At 39.0% G+C, this 16719-nt stretch overlaps 1 protein-coding gene across 14 annotated transcripts in view; it reads left to right on the plus strand.

The window, feature by feature from the left end:
* SULF2 (sulfatase 2) overlaps nucleotides 1-16719 on the plus strand; it is a 162600-nt gene that overhangs the window by 109817 nt on the left and 36064 nt on the right. For all 14 annotated transcript variants that reach the window (XR_005829991.1, XM_040609313.1, XM_040609314.1 and 11 more), the window contains 3 exons: nucleotides 7085-7236; nucleotides 10689-10858; nucleotides 15275-15425. Coding sequence is in view for 13 of the 14 variants with exons in the window: in XM_040609313.1 (XP_040465247.1) it covers nucleotides 7085-7236; nucleotides 10689-10858; nucleotides 15275-15425 (473 nt within the window). In the remaining variant the exon portion in view is untranslated. The remainder of the gene's footprint in view (nucleotides 1-7084; nucleotides 7237-10688; nucleotides 10859-15274; nucleotides 15426-16719) is intronic.

Below are 16719 nucleotides of genomic sequence, written 5' to 3' on the forward strand. Positions count from 1 at the left end.
TGACCTTAATACATAAAAGGGGGGAGTAATACCCATAGTAAACGTCTAATAAAATTTCTCATTGTTGCGGTGGTTTTGATGTTGGGGAAACATTTTGTGAAAAATCTGGACGGTCAGGATTGGCCACCAAGAAATATGGGCAGGCTGCCTCGTGGTAGTGAGCTGTGTTGTAGAGCAGTGCTCTGAAGCACCCAGCCAGCCAGCACTCGCGCTTTCTCTTGCGGTGCCTCGCACAGGAAATGATGCTGTTGTGACACACTGTGTCGCCTTGTCCTGAGTTGTAATAAAGATTGATGATCTGAAAATTGCCATTTCTAGATATTTTTCCTTTAACTTTCAGGGCTTGTGAGAGGGCTATTCAGGAAGGTATTTATGCTTTACAGTTCTAGTTGTGCTTAAACTTGTAAGCTGTGCTTTAGGTGTTAGTGAAAGGGGGCTTTGGCCCAACTTCCACTGGGAATTTACTCACCTGAGAAGGACAAGCAAGATTTGGCTCACCATTAACATCCTTCAGTTTGGTTCCTTGTTGACCATTTCAGACTGTTTGGTTTGAGACCTTTTGTTTTATTTGGCTTCATCTGCTCCCCTTCAGCCAATTCCCCTGATTGATTAAACAGGTCTTGGCACTGATCCTTGGCCACAGCTGAGGAATGTGCAATGCAAATCCAGGAAGAGGAACAAAGGTGTCATAAAGATTACTGTGCATTGCCTTTGTCCTGCTAGATATCAGACTAGTCCCCTGGCATAACAAGAAAGCCTGTAGGCTTGTCTAATTGCAGTGGTTACCAGTCACTGTACAACATGGTTTTTACAACTGTTACGTTTCATGAATTGTAATGATAAATTTTATTTCATTACAGAGCGGGGCTGTTCATGTAAAGGCTCTTGCCTTCAGTACTACTCTTTTTTTGTGTCCCTATGATGGTGGATGGAGCATGTGATCTTCATGAAAATTTTGTGCTATCAGTGTACTTCAGGTTAGAGAAAAACTGGGCCATCATGTACAATAGACTAAAACAAAATATGTGTGTGTGTATATCCTCAGAGCTCAGTCTTCCTTAGCATCCTGAAACTGATGGAATTGAAGGGATCTGAGAACAAAATGTGGTCTTAAGCCCCTCTTGTGCCTTAAAAATCCTCTAACATCTAGGAACTTGCTGTATGTTTTATGTAACCCATTAGATTTACTGCAGTTACTGAAGTATTAATACTAATGCTGTATCTTCTATCTTTGCAGTAGTGTCATATTGCCTGTTGTCACTAAAGGTGCCAGCTGGGTCTGTTCTGTGCAGGTAACCAGCACTTAGGAGTTAGTGATTTTTGGAAAATCTGGTCAGTTATTTTGATATCTAATGAGAACTGATGTCTCTTGAACAATCTTTCCCATGGATCCAAATTTAATACTGAATGACAGATAAGACTGAATTTTATTTCAGAACCCCCGTGCTTCTGCTGTATATCCATTAATTTCACTGGGTTTATTCCATTGTACATTATCAGTTTAGGAGTATGTTTGGCCATCATGTGAATGCAAAGCTGACTTGAATTTTGGGCTGACTGCTTGTTACATGTACTTAGCCATGCTGAGAGTGCTTTATCATCCTCTTTCCTCTAATTGTCTCTTAGAGGACAAAAAGTACTGAAAGTGATTTTTGCTGGATATACAGCAGAATTAAGATGATAAATGCCCACCCCTCCCTTTCCCCGATCTAGAATGAAGGGATTGCTCAAATGTAGCTAATTGTTCAACTTTGAGGTGGGGAAAACTGGTATCAGATACAAATGTGAAGGATTTTGAAGGGATAAACAAATCCCTATGAGTAACTAAGACTCACAGCTCAAAACCTAATACCTGGAAAGTTTGCTGTTGAAATAGGTCAGAAAAACAGTGCTTTAAATACATCTTTGAAGTACTTAATGCACAACGTTCATGCTTAAATGTAAAGGGTTAATGACTGAAAACATGAATTTAACTTCACAGTCATGGTGATAAGTGCAGTGCTGATAGGTGAGTGCAGCTAAGTAGCATAAAGGGTATGAAAAGACGACGCCAGGAAGAGGGATGTGTGGTATAAATACTGAGCTTACTGTCCAGGAGTAACAAAAAGCTGTTTTTTACTTTTTCTTAGCTTCAGGATTTATTATGAGAGCATGAATATTTACAGATATATTCCTAAAATCTAAAATCCTGGAATCATGTATATTCAGCTGAAGGTAGGTCTCGTAAGTCACCTAGTCCATCACAGGGTCACAGGCTAATTCAGGTTGGTAGAAACCTTGAGGTCTCTTTTCCACCACCTGCTCAAAGCCTGCCCCAGGCCATGTTGCTGAGGGTTTTAGTCTTGAAAAACACCAAGGATTAGAATTGTAGCGTGTTCCTGAGCAACTGTTTCACTCTTTGACACTTGTCTTTGTGAAAAAGTGTTTCTTTACATCCAGGCTGAACCTCACTTGTTTCAATCTGTGCTGGTTCATTCTTGTTCTCTTGCCATGCATCACCACGAAGAGCCTGGCTTTGTCTTGTTAATGATCTTCCTTGCAGGTGAAAAGGTTATTTGGTCCTCCTGAAGCCAGGCTAACGTTGCTCCATGGAGTATATTTTTCTAGTTCATGGCCTGACTTGGTTTTACATATAGCAACAGCTTTATCCTTCACTGCTTCCCAACAGAATGTAACATAGCAGGAAGTTATTACCAGCGCTCCTCTCATACATTCTTTTCATGATTTCCTTCTTTCTTTCTTTAAAATGAACATAAACACTATGATCATGCTGTTAAACAGGTTATTAGTGGAATGGATAAGTGATCTTGGCCAGTAGTTAGCAAAACTGTGTCTAAACAGACAACTAGCTATGGTCAGAATCCGAGCTGCCAAATCAAGGAAACTGAATCAAAGACAAAAATTCTGTGTCTAAATCTGATCTGGCAGTTCTACACTGGTGAATCTCAGTTGACTTCCACTGCATTCTTGTTTCTAGTTTGAGAACTTGGAAAAGGTCTGTTACATCCAACTCCCTGTGTTGAGCAGTCTGTATGGAGTAAAAAGGGATGAATGATCCCCTGCAGCATTTTATTGATGCATTCTGCATTATCTTAGTTTTCCATTTAATGCAGAGTTCTGTGGATATCCTTTGTAGATGCATTTTAGTTGTGTTAACTACTTCTAGGTACATATTAGGAAAAGAATTGGTCTTTTAAAAAAGTGGGGGGGGGGGAACCCAACAAACCTGTAGAGTTTGGTAGGTGATACAGGCAAATGATAGAACTAGTTCCAGTGTTTCCAGTGGTGGTAAATGATGCCTTGATGTCTGTTCTTTTGATTGTGCTTTTACACTATGTTTGACAAAATGCTAGATCTGCCTTTTAAGCAGTGAGCTATGGCCTTGATACATCTGCAGTTGTGGTACGTTCAGAGCAGACCTTTTTATTAACTGATAGCATGGGGAAAATTCTTTCGTGTGCTTGCCCCCCCCTTACAGGTAGAGCTTGAAAAACAAAATCTCTTGTAAAAATTCTACTCTATACCAAAGAATTTTGCAGGTGCTTATCATTGAAGGGTGAGACTGAGAAAAGAACCTTAGAAGGTTATGAACCCCTGTGGAAGTGGAAACAGTGTACAAAGGACTCAATTCTTGCATATCCTGTTTCATGTAGTCTTAGAAGAAACTATGTTGTATGGTATTTAAAGCAAAGGAAAATCACGTTCTTAATGCATTTATTAAAAACAGCCACTTCAGATGTTTTTTAATGATCATTTCATAGGCTGGATATAGGAACGTGGCTGAGCATATCAAACAGCAGCCTCTGTGAATGTTTATTAATGAAATCTTGGAGCGGTTTGAAATTGGATGTACCAAAGGCATATGTACTCCAGTGAGCAGCTGTCTCTGGTGGTGAACTAATCTGATGAGGGGGAAAATTATGTTAGAATCTTTACAATGCAAAATCAAAATCTTTCACCAGCATCGAGAGCTTTATTGTAACCCAATATTTTGTACTGCAGAGGAATGATGTTTAAAACTTTTTTAATAACAAGACTTTAAATGGCTGAGAAGGAGGGGGAAAAGAAAAAGATACGAAATGGAAGATTAGAAACAGCAGAGAGAATTATTTAAGGCACTTTGACATGCATGCAAGATTATAAGGACATCCTGCATGTACAATGGGAGGTATGCAAAAGGTACGGGAAGGAGCTTCCGCCAGACTTTCCTTTAATGCCTCTGCAGAATAACAAAGGAGTAATTCTTTACAGAATGCCTCTTTCCTGAGTTCTTCAGCTGACTCAGCCAAAGGTTTTAGGAATGGATTGGTTCCTGTGAGCAGAAATGCCAAATATATCTCTGTTTGGATATACTATGTTCAGTGGGGGACAAAAGGCTTTGGGCTGCCTTGTGCATACCTGCTCGTGCAGGCAGTGGTCAGTGTTTCACAGAATCACAGAACAGTTGGGGCTGGATGAGACCTCTGGAGACCACCCAGCCCAGCCCCCTGCTAAAGCAGGGGGCACAGCGTCACATCCAGATGGTTCTGGAATGCCTCCAGAGAAGGAGACTGCACAGCCTCTCTGGACAGCCTGTCCCGCTGCTCTGTCACCCTTCAGGTGAAGAAGTTCTTCTTCATATTCAGAAGGAACTTTTTGTGTTTCAGTTTGTGCCTGTTGCCCCTTGGCCTGTCGCTGGGCACCACTGCAAAGAGCCCAGCCCCATCCTCTTGATGCTTGCCCTGAAGATATTTGTAGGCATTGATAAGATCCCATATCAGTCTTCTCCAGGCTAAACAGGCCCAGCTCTCCCAGCCTTTCCTCAGGAGGGAACGCTCTAGTTTCAATCCTGTGTTCGTTCTTACTAGGACAGTAAAAAAATGTGCATCTGTATTGTTTTATTACATATAATCTCTGTGAGTTGCCTTTCATTCTTTAAAAATGGGAAGTTATTCATAAAGTAAAATAATTTGAGAATGTGTATGTACTGTAGAAATGCAGTCCCTGAGTAATGTGATAGTTTCATCTGCAGTGGAGTAGATGCTGCTTTGTTCATTGCTGCTAGTTTACTTTCTTGGTTAAAAAAGGTGTCATAAGGTAGTTTAGGATACTGAAACAAATTATTTTCTGCAACATGCTTATCGGTTGCTTAACCCTTTTGTAAGTGGCTCATCTATAAAACAGCAGAGCACCTAACCTGCTTTTACAAAATATTTTGAAAGCATAGTGCAATTTTAAGGAATTTATTAATTGTGTCCCAATAGAGCCCTCCTCATCTTCTGTGATGTGGATCTTAATTTTATCAGCACTTTCCTCTCTTTCAAGCACTTTGAAAGATCTCAAACATTCACTTTCTCTTGGCTCACCTTACACATTAATTGAATACATTGAAATTTGCTGAGGAGGATGATTCAAAATACGCTTTTGCATTCTACCTAAGCACTTTGAGTTGGATCTTACAGATATTCAGTGCGCAATGTACTTACTCCCTGTGAATTTGTTTAATTCCATTCTATTACTATTTTGCTAATACCATGTTTCCCATTTTTTTAGAAAAGAAAAACACTATCAGGTAGTGACATGGAGCTCTCTTACATACTGTTTTGTATCACTGTTTCTCACTGTGTCTGTCTTTTGGACCAATATTCAGCCTACTGCAAGCAGACGTAAATCCATTGACTTCAGGGAGGCTGGCCCTTATTACAGTGGCTGAAAACCTGTTCTGCTCTATCCACAGCATTGCTCCTTGCATTTATGTAAGCACAAGAAGGTGCAGTATCAGACATTGTAGTCTGCAAGCTTTAAAAAAAAAAATCTTTAAGAACCTGGGAACTGTGAATTGAGTGCTCAAATCCCTTAGGTTATGAGTTGAGGTTTAATCTGAGTCTAAGAACGGAATCTTAGATACTCTGTCACCCTTAGAGAAGCACAGAGATCCCCTGATAGTTGGCCACTGTGAGATGCTGCACGCATTATGTGCCTCTGGATTAAAAACATTTGTAATGACAAGTGGAACAAGATCTTTGTGCTTAGTCACTATGGTAATGCTAAAATGTATTGCCAGTCCATTCAAAAATTGAGATCTGAGCTCTGATTGTGAAAAGTCAGATGCTGAGTCGCAGTGCAGTGTGCAGACCCAAGAGCAGAATTTTGTCTTTGAGCTTTAAAAAAAGGAGCTAGATGGAATCTTCCAGTACAATTTATCCCATAATTGCACAGTGATGATATAACACATAAACTAATACTGAAAAATATGTTCCTTTAAATTATTTATTTGTTTTACTGGAATAGTGTGAAAACATCATTGGGTACATCATGTATTTTAGAGAATTTGTGATGTTCTTACAGAAATCTAATGCTTTTCATTTTCCTTAACCATTTTCAGGAAAATAATTTGTGTCTGTACACTTGTGGCTTACAGAGCAAGGCTAGCATACACATAGCTCTTCTGGGAGGATGGCTCAAATGCCTGCCCTGTGTTCTGTAAGAATCCTTGTACTCATTCCGCACTTGTTCTGCCAAACAGGCTGTTTCTTCATTTCTTCTATGCAGCAAGTTTAAAATCTCATCGCATTTATGGTCCTCGTTTGTCATCTTTTCTCCCAAGCCAGCCTCCTGTTAGAGACTTCACTGCTTCTGCCAGTTCCTTAGGTGGAGATGGCTTAAGCGGGTGTAACCAGAATGAAAAATTAGCTGGATTGGGTGATTCAGAGTAGGGTGAGATAATGTGGCAACTGGTGCTATTTTAAGCATTCTCTGTTTTGTTCCTCTGAGTATATCAGGCACTAAGGGAAATAAAATGGTAATTGTGGTCCAGATACTTTCATACGTAGTCAGGTTGTAAATCAAAAGTTCTGCATTATGAAGCTCTGAAATAAAGAAACGCAGGCAGACTTAGAACTTACCTTATTGAGGGTTGGACTAGATGGCCTTTAAAGGTCCCTTCCAACCAAAACTGTTCTGTGGTCTCTTATCGTAAATGTATTGGAATGAAGAAAAATCTCCTCTCAGAAGAGACAGAAAGGAAAGAATACAGTTAAATACAGTGTCTTTGAAGTGTTTATGTTACACCTTCTTATGATGCTTTTGCTTTCTCTACCCCTAGCTTTCTTTGGAAAGTACCTTAATGAGTACAATGGCTCCTATGTGCCTCCTGGTTGGAAAGAATGGGTTGGATTACTTAAAAACTCTCGATTTTACAACTACACGCTCTGTAGAAATGGAGTGAAAGAGAAGCATGGATATGACTACTCCAGGGTAGGTCCTACTGATTTGTTTCTATTTTTACAGCATTTGGACATGACTGTGTGAAAGTTAGGCTTTATGGTTTCAGTCAAACTAAAGAATTCTTCTTGTACTTGGAAGCTGCTACGTGTAACATTAGCTACAACCCAACAGGTGTTGTGTTTTGACTTTTCGTTATCTTCTGTTCTGGGAGGGTCATGTTACTGAAAATACTGCTGGCAGTGATGGAAGCAAACAAAGTGTCCTGAGACTGTAGTATGTATTACGAGCTGAAGATGTGAAAATAGATTTAAATGCTGCATGATAACTACTTCTGTGCTTTGTACTTTAATTATTGTGTGTTGAGTCTGATTCTCATCTGTTCCCCGGTACCAGAACTGACTCCAGTGGAGTTACATGAGCATAAATGAAATAAGAATCTGGTTCGCTCCAGCTAGACCCATCTTTTTATTTCAGTTTAAGGAACTTGTTTCACAACCGTAATATGATGGAGAATTCATAATATCTTGGTATATCTTATGGCAATTCTGAATGAGTGGCATATAACTATTAAATGTGTATCTCTGTGCATTGTTACAGGTGCCTATGTTTTTTAATATCCTTGTAAGGATGTTATACCCTGGCCAAACTTACTTAAATGCTTGATAATCTTTGTCAAATGCAGTATAATTTTTTTCCTCATCTAGCACATGTTATAGCTCGAAGTTTCCTGTTTGCAGTCAGGAGTTTGTTTATTTTGCCAAAAGCGTTACCTTTCCAAAGGGACCTGCTTTTGTGAATTCCTAAAATGGCATGAATTGTCTCAGAAGTAGGATGGTAAATAAAGTTATCCATGAACTGTTGTAGTTTAAGTAGTGTATGACTTAGGAAGTTGACTCACTCTGGACTGATAGGAATTTGTAAGGTGTATTTGCTTAACAGGGATTTGGTTTTCTTTCTCTTACTGAGCACAAATCCTTCCTCTTTGTTTGTGTTTCATTAGTAATGTGTTTACAGTCAGCTTTTCCTTTTAAAAGGTTGATGTCTGTGTGATTTCTCCTTTCCCCTTCCCTATTTACCATTTTTAATTGAATGTACTTTGTATTGAAAGATAAAACTTAACAGGCTTCTAGGGTTTCCTTTTCTATCACTAGTTGCTATGGGGAAGGGGCAACTGATGTGCAGAATTACTTGTCTTTTATTTCCCTTCTGATTTGTGAAGAATGAAAGAGCTAATCTTTACAGCCATGTACCAAAAATGTTGTGATGGAAATACATCTTACATGGAACAATGTCAGGCGAGTGATTTCACACAGACCTGCTCCCCATTGTACCAAGTAGTCAACAGGGAACTTTATGTTCCAGTATCCTCAGCCCTGTTTTGTGTATGCAATACTTGAAAATGTTCAGGTTTTCATTTGGCTAAGGTTTTCCTAGCAAGGTTGGTAATAAATAAAAAAAGTCAGATGGAAATAAAAATATTCGATAATCTTCATATTCTTGTATAATACCAGCTGTGGTAATAAACAGATGATAGTGTGTAGAGCAGAAGCGCTTGTTGATGTTAACACTGGAGTTCAAATGAATAAGCAAGCTGAGGTACAAGACTGCTTCTCATCCTTTCCTGCCATTTTCGTTGCTGAAAACCTAATTTTCCAGCAACGAACAATATAATCAGATTATCTTTTAGCCTTATCTACTTGACATAGTTAATATTAATTATGTGCCAGTGGAAAGCTAGAAGAAAACATTACTGATTCTGTTCTCAAAAGCGACTGCTAAGCACTTAACCTCTGAAAATCAGATCTTTGAAAATTCTTGCAGGTTTTTCAACAGGATGTATTCTACTTTCATTTTTCTTGTTTAGTTTCTGCCAACATTTTAGATGCATTTTTGTTTTGTATGCATTTGCAGAATCCACTACAACCTCTACAGTCTGGAGCTTTTAATAAGAAAAAGAAAATCAGCTAAGGGAAATGTTTCTCTTTGGTCTTTTGTCTTGGTAGACACTGGTTTTGCAATGTTGAATTTGAATAATTTTCACTTTGACTAGGTGAAAACCTTCATCTTCAAAACAAAATTTGAAAACAATGATCTTGTAATGGCCAAATCAAAGATGAGTTAGTTACTTAAGAAAGTGACCAACCAATTTAAAGAACAGGCACATTTTAGGTAAATGTCAGTGCATTTTTAAGAGTACCCCAGTATTCTCCCTCAGCTGTGAGTGTGATCTCAGGTATTGAAAGTATGTTCAGAAATCAGTTTTGCTCTGGTCTGACTTACTGCACATTCTCTGTTCCCCTGCATATGAATGGAGGCCCTTCCCTTAACTTTGGTGGAATTATGCCTGTTTACACCTGCTTTCAGGAGTGAAAATATCATGGCAGTAACAGTCATCATCGCGGCAGTTTCATAACAGACATCCCTCACATTGGGAGCGATGTGTAATATTATAAATGGAGACTTTGCCAGCCTTGTTCTGGAATTCACAGGAAATGACTTGGGGAAAGTAAATACGGTCAGTGAGAAAGGCTTCCTCTGATGAATGATAAGGTGACTTCTCAGATCAAGGACATGGGCAGTGGTAAAGAGGAACAAGTGTCTGAGCAGCAAACAGAAAGCTGTATGTAAAAGAGGATGCAATCCAATACGTACCACACCTTCTACTTGTTCACTTGTCCAGAGCCAGACTTACGTCTGATTTTGCATTCAGCTGTGACGTGACAGTTATTACTTTGTTTTTTACATGTGCAGTTTCATATCCTACTTGTGTTGGAGGGTTATTTATATCTGCAGCATTTCCTGTGATGCAGCCTAAGAGAGAACATGGCTTGTCATTAAAAATGCTGTCTTCAATCCATATAGCTCTAGCAGATTACAGAAGAATGATAGTGATACTTCTTAGAAAACAGAAAGATAGTCCATATCTTCCAAAGGAAATTTTATTTCTATCAGGTTGTCATTGTGTCTGTAATATTGAATGAAATTTTTGGTCCAGTTAGCCCAACATCTTGTATTTTTTTGACTTCTGGCTCAGAGGGAGGTTAAGTAAAATTAACATCAAGCCATTTGGATTTTCAAAGCACTTTTACGATGTAAGGTTGGACTACAGACCTTGAAGATACTGACACCAAAAAGCAAAGAAATTGACCTGTAATTTTCTATTTTTTTTATTCATACCTGGTCATTGTATTTAGTATTGTGATTCATTCATAATGTAATTATGCACTCCCGGAAAAGTCCTATCTGATCTTCTGTGTCATCCATTTCTGAGAGGAACCTGTTGCTTTTCATATTTCTAGGCTGTGAAGAAAGAATTATTTGGGTATCATTTTTGAAGCTTTAACATCTGTAACTTACTCCCTCCTCCTCCCATTCTGAGTGAAGTAGTTTCTTATGATACCTCAGACCTCCCCTTCCCATCTTACCCCCCAACTTGATATTATTTTTCAAGGATCTCATTACCCTTTTACTTCTGCTTGCAGGATTATCTAACTGATCTGATTACCAATGACAGTATTACCTTCTTCAGAATCTCAAAGAAGATGTACCCTCACAGGCCTGTGCTGATGGTTATAAGCCATGCTGCTCCTCACGGCCCTGAAGATTCAGCCCCTCAGTACTCGCATCTCTTTCCTAATGCCTCACAACACATGTAAGGAAAAACAAAACCCTTCCATTTCCAGGTTCAGGAGTATAGAAGTCCTGGGTACTTCTGGGGGAGCAATGTTTGCGTTGTAATAGTCTTGACATAAGTTTGTCACGAATGTATAAGAAGAGCTTTGAGATTTAGGGGTTGTGTTACCTCTTTAGACTAGTAAAAGTACCTTGAGAATGGCTACTGCATCTGGAGCTCAGATTTCTATAGCTCACTGAAATGAAAGGAAAGAATCACGTTGAATTCATTAGACATTGTTGTAACCTGTTTGGGATGTAAAGCACTGTTTTATTTGGAGCAGGGGGATCAAAATCTGGGTTTTGGGCTGTAATCTCTTCAAGGGAAGAAACTTTTATCTCCCTGTCCTTATATATAAACTATATTGTTTTATGGGGATTACCAAAATCATATTGCATGCAGAACTTGCCACTCCTATTTCATATATGGAAAGAAAGGAAATACAGGCCTGCAACACCAAATTAGACAAGGTGTTCCTGAACGAGCTGGTGTTGGTATGTCTGTATGTGACCCGGTACAATGTCTTGAACGGGTCCCAACAGCAGTATCACCCAGTTCCTGCGTTAATGTGTTTGTAAGCTCCATGATGAGCCTGGTTTGTGGCACAGAGACGTTTCACAGGTACAGCCCAGTAATGCTCCGTTACAGGCATCTCCTTGCATGCTGGTGAAATGAGTGTTCTCCCAAATCACCTTTTGGCACAACTGAAAACATTCCAGTATTCTTCTGATTACTGCCTTCATGCCTTCAGTGACATTCAACATTTGTAACTTTCTTCCTGTGTGCACTTTTGGGTTTTTTTAAGGGGCATTCTGTTTTATTTTGGATTTGTGAAGGAACTGGGAACTAATGGAAATAATAATGAATTGGTAGCCAAAGCTGCTAAGGACTAGTCCAAAGTCCAGCGAGCTTTTTCCCTTTATTTAAAATAGTCTGAGGGAAAAAGCCTACTTTGTTCTATTGTCTTGCTGTTGCATAAGTTAGAATTATATATTTCAGTATTTTGTGCTGTGCTACCAAAGAGAATCTCTGGCCTACATCTACAGCAATACAGTATTTCATGTTTGTTTGCCATCTTACACTCATTTATTTTCTTTGAAATGAAAATTACAGAAACGCCAGCTGAACAACTTCTCATAGCTTATACCCAGTACTGACCTCAGTCTTATTAAAAGTTCCTTTGGAAGGCATTCGTATCTCAGAGATGATAATCATTTATCAAGCAACATTCTGTAGCAGTTTAATTATGCTAGTCGAATGAAAAACAGTAGAAGGATTTGAGGAAGGCCAGCTATTAAAAATACAAACTATACCTATTTTTCTTTTGCTTGTAGTTTAAATCTTACTTTTTGCACAAACTAGGTTTATCTTCCTGATTATAACGTAGTTACATAAAACTATTTTTAATTGTAGGTGCTTTTCTTACAGTGATAATAATTACACAGGAAGTGTCACTCTGTGGAAACAGGTTTTGTTTGTAAAGAAACAAATTATCTCGGTAGATTAAGGAACTGTTTTTCTTTTGGATAGAAACATAAAACAGGGGTTTATGTACATCCTGTGCAAAGAAAGTGCCAATCTTATTCTAAATAATTTTCTGGGCACTACATAACAATTACCTGTAAGGGTTTTCACTGGGCTGGGTTTAAGATTAAATGTAAACATGCAGAACATGCATCATTCCCTTACTGTATGTACAAATCGGTTCTCTACTTTCTGGGTTTTTCCCCCTGTGTCTGCATTCCAGGGAATCCCTCAGTGACAGATAAATCTGTCAATGACAAAGGGGTGTAGGCAGTTCTCGCTGTTCTGTTGCCATGTGGGTACGGCAGGGAAGGATCAGAACACAGGCGGAACACTTCTTATGAATTGCCCTAAAGCAGTAAACAACACCCTGAACACAGTCTTTGCCTAGTCCCAGAATCAGAAGTCAGTGCACCATGTGGCACGTCTGTGCCTCTTGTGGCAGTGCTGACTGACTCTGCACGCGGATTCTCGAGCGATATCCGCGAGGCAGAGTGAAGGAAGGTGTGGCTGTAATGCTTACACGGGCTGACATACATGCAGCATTGTGTAGTGATGCTAATAGCAGCTACGAGTTAGCGGTGTGGATTTTAGCATAGACTGATGATCAGAGGACTTCTTTGCTTGGGAACTCGGATACGCACTTCTGTTGCCAATTTATGGTGGTGTTCTCTTGCTTCTATTGTTATATATACTATTACATTACTACTACTTCTGTTATTACACACATGCATATATATTCCATCTTGTTCTATAGAGCTCCTTTTCGTGTGCTTCTGCAGTCTTTTCTTGTTGAAATATTCACGTCAACCAGCGTCCACATAGCAAATCCCTAGGCTACATGGCTGGTTTTCCTTTTTTACTGCCTATACAGATAGCTGCAGTGAGTGCAACAGCTGGGCAGTTTAACAGTGATCAGAAATGTTATTTCTATAGAAGGTATGTTTTGCCACCCATCTTTTCCAAGGTCAGATGCAATCAGGCTATGATTTATCTTCTGAGTACATTTGAAGAGGTTATCTTAACTAACTTCTAGGAATGTTGTATTTGTGTATTTTTCCCAAAGACAGACAAATCTGTTAAGTGTAAGAGGGTTACATTTGTAGCAATCAAAGAAAATCACGGGCTTTGCTTGGATTAAACAGCGGGAGGTTTCAAATCAGTCAGGAAATCACAAAGTAAGCTGAAAAGGAGTTTGCCAAGCATTTTTGATTCATTCTGGGCATCACATAGCAACAGTTTCCATAACTGTCAGCATTTTCAAAGGAGCAATGTCATTATTTCAGCCACAATAACATTCTGAAATTCAAGAGGCTATTAACAATACAGAGAGAATAAACACCGGCCCTTTCCTCCCTATATGAAGAAGCCTCCATCTGCCGCCTACGCACATTTTTCAGATAGCATCTTACAAAGGCTTTCGGCATAAAACATTTAACTGGCAGATTATTAATTTCATATTTATATTAAAACTCTTTAAGACTCTCTGTTGTTTTTAAAGATATGTTAGATACACAGTATTTCCAGGAGAAGTTTCAACTTACGTTACTGTTGTTTATCTTAATAACTTACCCTGCTGTGCTGTTCCATACACAAAAACAATGGTAGATATTTGCCAAATAGGAGATGAATTTACCAGGGTATTGTGTGTTGGGAAGAAAAAAATAACTGAATATTTGCTATTTTTTCCTGTATTACTGTCTCACCCTCTTGACTTGCACATTTGCATAGACTAAGTTTATTGCTTTAAATGAAAAAAGGAAGCCTCAAAAATTAGGAGAAGTAATTTTTATTATTTTAGACACTGCAGGTGATGTGTCTGAGCTTGGGGTATGAAGAGAATTGACAAAGGTTCTCAATCTTAAGTAATATTAAACAAACTTTTCAGGAATAGATATAGCAGGTAAAAATAGTATTTCTGGCAAACGTAAGCTGTAATACAGTTCTCTAGAGAGCTGGTGATGCAGAGTCAACATCATGGTAATGATACAGCAAAATAAATCTTCTGTTTAGCTCCAGCTAACCTAGAGCAATATAATTATGCACAGAAAAGCAATCTCGAGAACTGCCAGCAACGTGAAATTACAGACAAGTAGTGATATTTCTCCTCACTGCTTTAATGGTGGCCCAGGGTCATGAGAACCTGGAGGGGCAGTGAGATTCCAGGAGGACATTTCGAATCCAGCTCTTGGGGTTTTGCAGGGACTTTAGTTAAAGTTTCTGATGATCACAGAGGTGGCTGGAAAGCGTCTGCAAGATACACCCCTGTTTCCCTTCATCCCAGCTTTTCTCGGCAGGTCTTTAAAATTGGGCTGTGGATCCACTTCTGCTTGCCATGAGCTCTCTGCAGTTTGGTACCACTAGGCAGGGTGCTTGTGCTCCTCTGGGTGCATGGGTGTGAAAGGATTCAAGTAGCCGATGATGTTGAGTTCAGAAAAGCTGTTAAAAACATACTAGAAGCTTTTCAGCAAGTTCTGTAGTTACTGTTAAACAGCTTGCACGAGCCATAATGTGTGGTGCTAATGTGGGCAGAGTGAAAGCAAAGCAATTGCATGAGTAGGAACTCTGTAGTACATGCTTCATCCAGATCATACTTGTGGGGTTAGATTTCTGAGGCTAGTCTCTTGGCCTTGAAATGTATCCACGTTAGTCTGAAGACATTGCAAAAACCATGTATACGGTTGTTTTCATTCTCACATCTTTCATATAGAACATAAAAGTGTAAGACTTTTTCCAAAGCAAATCTAGTATTTTCTTGTGCACCTCAGAGACTAAGTCCTATAGCGTGGATCAAGCAGAAATTGTTGGTATACATTACTATGGCTTTTTTCTACACTGCTAAAACGTTCTGGTGTTCTCTCTGTTCCTTAGCACTCCCAGTTATAACTACGCTCCAAACCCAGACAAGCACTGGATAATGAGGTATACAGGTCCCATGAAACCTATACACATGGAGTTCACTAACATGCTACAGAGGAAGCGCCTTCAAACACTCATGTCTGTGGATGACTCGATGGAGATGGTAAGATTAGTAGTCACTTTTTTTTTTTGGCTAAACAGGTGCTTGTTTCTTGAGTTAAGCTCGAAGCTGTGCTGTATATGAAGATAAGGGGGAAAGAAGGAGGAGGACTGCATCAGTTTTTTGATAGTGTGTAATCCTCTCAGCTCTGAGGATTTTGTCTCTCTATTCAATATATAAGGATCCTCATCTTCTAAAGACAGGCACCATGAGATGGGTGGTGTAAGCGAGCTGATTTGTTGCCACAGTGCCGCTACTATTTCAGAGCAATATGAAAGAGAGGAGAATCACCTGAAAAAATATACTTCATACTTCATAAAATCTAAAAATGTGTCATCTGATAGTGAAAAGTCATCCCACGACCTGTGGGAAATAACTACATAACTGTGGGCATGTTTTGATCCTGTAACACTGAATTTCTGAGAGAACAACAGTAGCAGCAAAAAGTGGTGCTACAGGAATTCTAACTGGAATAATCCTATGATAAACCAGGCCCAGGGTGTTGAATGTTAAAAGTAAATAAATATGCCAGTAGATTATTAATTTTTTTAATTAAGTCTGCATTATGTAACAATGAAATCTCTTAGTGCAAGCTGGTATCTTGAACAGAAATGTTTGAATTAGCTAAAAGCTACTCTGGAAAAGAATGGGTTTCCAGTTGTAAGAAGGCAGATTTAAAGGTGTTGCAATTTACTGCTTATCTCTTGGCATTCTTATTCAAAAGAAGCAGAACACAAATTAAGAGGAGTCCTGTAAGGCAAAGATGAGATTATCTGGATGGCACCGCATCAACTTGTTAGTAATGTCTTATAATTACTGATCCAGTCAAGTATAATCTCTGCTTCATATTAATGAACCTGTTTAGATGGATCAGATACCAGCATTAGGGGAGACTGGCGATTTTACTACACTATTTTGATTTTCTATTTAGTAAAACCGTTTCACTCTGGGTGATTCACTGCAGGTAAAATCAGTTGAGTTGGTTTTTTAGTTGTAATCACTAAGCCTGATGTTTTCTACTGAATTATATGCATCTAATAGTTTTTCAAAACTTACAAGAAACCCCAACAAAAGCAAACAAAGGACCCAAAGAAGAACCAACTCCCCAAACCAAACCAACAACAAAAATGTTTGTTTTCTTCTGTGCTGATGTGTTCTGGTTCTGTGTGAGGCACTGAAGTGGTGCCCTACCACCTTGTACCTTTGCAAGTGAAGATGTCACATAAAAATTGATCTTTGGTGCTCCGGCTAGTACATTTCACATAAAGATTCTCATGTAAATCCATAGGAGCAACCA

This window comes from Falco naumanni, chromosome 10, assembly GCF_017639655.2.
Source record: "Falco naumanni isolate bFalNau1 chromosome 10, bFalNau1.pat, whole genome shotgun sequence".
Lineage (NCBI taxonomy): Eukaryota > Metazoa > Chordata > Aves > Falconiformes > Falconidae > Falco > Falco naumanni.